Raw genomic sequence first — 2,110 nt, forward strand, 5'->3', positions numbered from 1 at the left:
ACGACGACAACGGCCACAAGATTTTAACACACTCCACAAATCGGCCGCCGCCGGTCGGCAGTGCAACTGCCGTTCAGAAAAGAAATACATATTTAGTAAAGATTTTTTTTTCTTAATACCTGTCCAACTGCACCATAATTTGCATCCGTCAAAACCGGGCTTCGGAAAGATCGTTGCCACTGACTGCACTCTCCTGCCATGGCACTACTGGCAGAAAACGGGCAGCGCAGAATCCACACAAACAGCAGCTTAAGAGCATAATTACAGATACGGCTTCTGAAGAAGTGCCTCCAGTGGTAGCCAGTCCGTCAGTCAGTTAAGAAGACCAGTCATTCGCCCTGGTTGCTGGTGCTGCTGCTGAAGCAGTTGCAGCCCAGCGTCAGAGTTTGTTAGAGGAATGTGCTGCTACACACCAAACGCAGAATGCAATATTGCACTCTTTCAGATTGGCAGGAGAAGGAACGTGATTTCTGCGGAATTTGAGTAAAACACCTGGCAGGATTGTGAGGAGTTCTGATTCATTGTGTCAGAAATTTTAGGCTTTTGTTTACATAAGAATCTAAAATAATATAATTCTTTGAATCTTGTCGAGCTGCTAAATGTGAACGTACTGATGGCACAAATTTAAGTGATTAAGCTGAGCAAACTCATGAGCTTTTTGGACGGATTGAAAAAAAAAATTAAAAAAGGGAACTGATTGAAATGATTGAAGAGATTGTTTAAATTGAGCAGATTGTTTAAATTGAACAGATTGAACAGCATGGGCAACTTGAGCAGCTTGAACAGATTGAACAGGTTGAACAGATTGAGCAAATTGAACAGCTTGAGTAGCAAGAATAGCTTGAAAAAAAAAAAATGAACAGGTTGAACAGATCGAATAGCATGAACAGCTTCAGTAGATTGAACAGCTTGAACAGTTTGAACTGGTTGAATAGATTGAACCAGATTGAACAGATTGAGCAGTTTGAACAGATTTAACAGATTGAAAAAATTGAACAAATTGAACAGATTGAACAGATTGAACAGTTTGAACAGATTGAACAGATTGAACAATTTGAACAGAATGTGATCGAACAGATTGAACATATTGAACTAATAGAATACATTGGAAAGATTGGGCAGATTGAATAGATTGAACAAATACAACAGATTCAACGGATTGAACAGCTTGAGTAGCTTGAACAGCTTGAACCAGATTGATCAGATTGAACAGATTGAGCAGATTTAACAGGTTAAATAGATTGAACAGATTGAACAGTTTGAACAGATTGAACAGATTGAACAGATTGAGTAGATTGAAAAGATTGAAAAATTGAACAGATTGAACAGATTGAACAGGTTGGACAGATTGAGCAAATTGACCAGCTTGAGTAGCTAGAACAGCTTCAACAGATTGAACAGATTGAACAGGTTGAACAGATTGAACCAGATTGAACAGATCGAAAAGATTGAATATATATTGAACCAGATTGAATACATTGGAAAACTTGGACAGATTGAACGGATTGAACAGATTGAACAGATTGAATAGCTTGAACATCTTGAACAGCTCTAGTAGCTTGAACATCTTTAACAGATTGAACAGATTGAACAGATTGAACAGATTGAGTAACTTGAACAGCTTCAACAGATTTAACAGATTTAACAGGTTGAACAGATTGAACCAGATTGATCAGATTGAACAGATTGAACCAGTTAAACATATTAAACTAGATTGAACAGATTGAACAGATTGAATTTATTTGAGCTGATTGAACAGAGAACTTAGAAAGCAGAATATATGGTTCTTTTTATTCAACATGTTGATACCTTTCCTTCTTTCCACCCTAAGATAACTCCAGACTTGCCCCCGAAAAAAAAAGAAACATAACCCACCTAATTTTCCCTGGAAATCACGAGCCGCCGGGGCCACATTTAAATATCATTCCGAAAGTGCTTGTGCATAGCACGTGTTGCCGATTTCCAGCGCTTCTTCGTTGCCGCGTGTTGCATCGCGTCAAGTTGATTGTTTTTGCTCGTTCAACCGACCTTTGGGGTGCCACATTGGAAATCACGAATATCCTCTTCTCCCCACCAAACCACTGCACTGCCGGTCGTACCTCCGGTCGTC

General features: G+C 39.2%; 1 protein-coding gene across 1 annotated transcript; it reads right to left on the reverse strand.

Annotated features, from left to right (window-relative positions):
* Positions 1 to 624: 624 nt before the first annotated feature.
* Positions 625 to 1,703, reverse strand: LOC134285975 (uncharacterized). Its single transcript, XM_062847536.1, has 4 exons — positions 1,665 to 1,703; positions 1,145 to 1,621; positions 916 to 1,092; positions 625 to 840 (listed from the first exon to the last, which is right to left on the reverse strand). The coding sequence occupies exons 1-4, from the start codon at positions 1,701 to 1,703 to the stop codon at positions 625 to 627; spliced, it is 909 nt and encodes a 302-aa protein (XP_062703520.1).
* Between the last annotated feature and the right edge of the window lie 407 nt (positions 1,704 to 2,110).

Source organism: Aedes albopictus, chromosome 2, assembly GCF_035046485.1.
Source record: "Aedes albopictus strain Foshan chromosome 2, AalbF5, whole genome shotgun sequence".
NCBI lineage: Eukaryota > Metazoa > Arthropoda > Insecta > Diptera > Culicidae > Aedes > Aedes albopictus.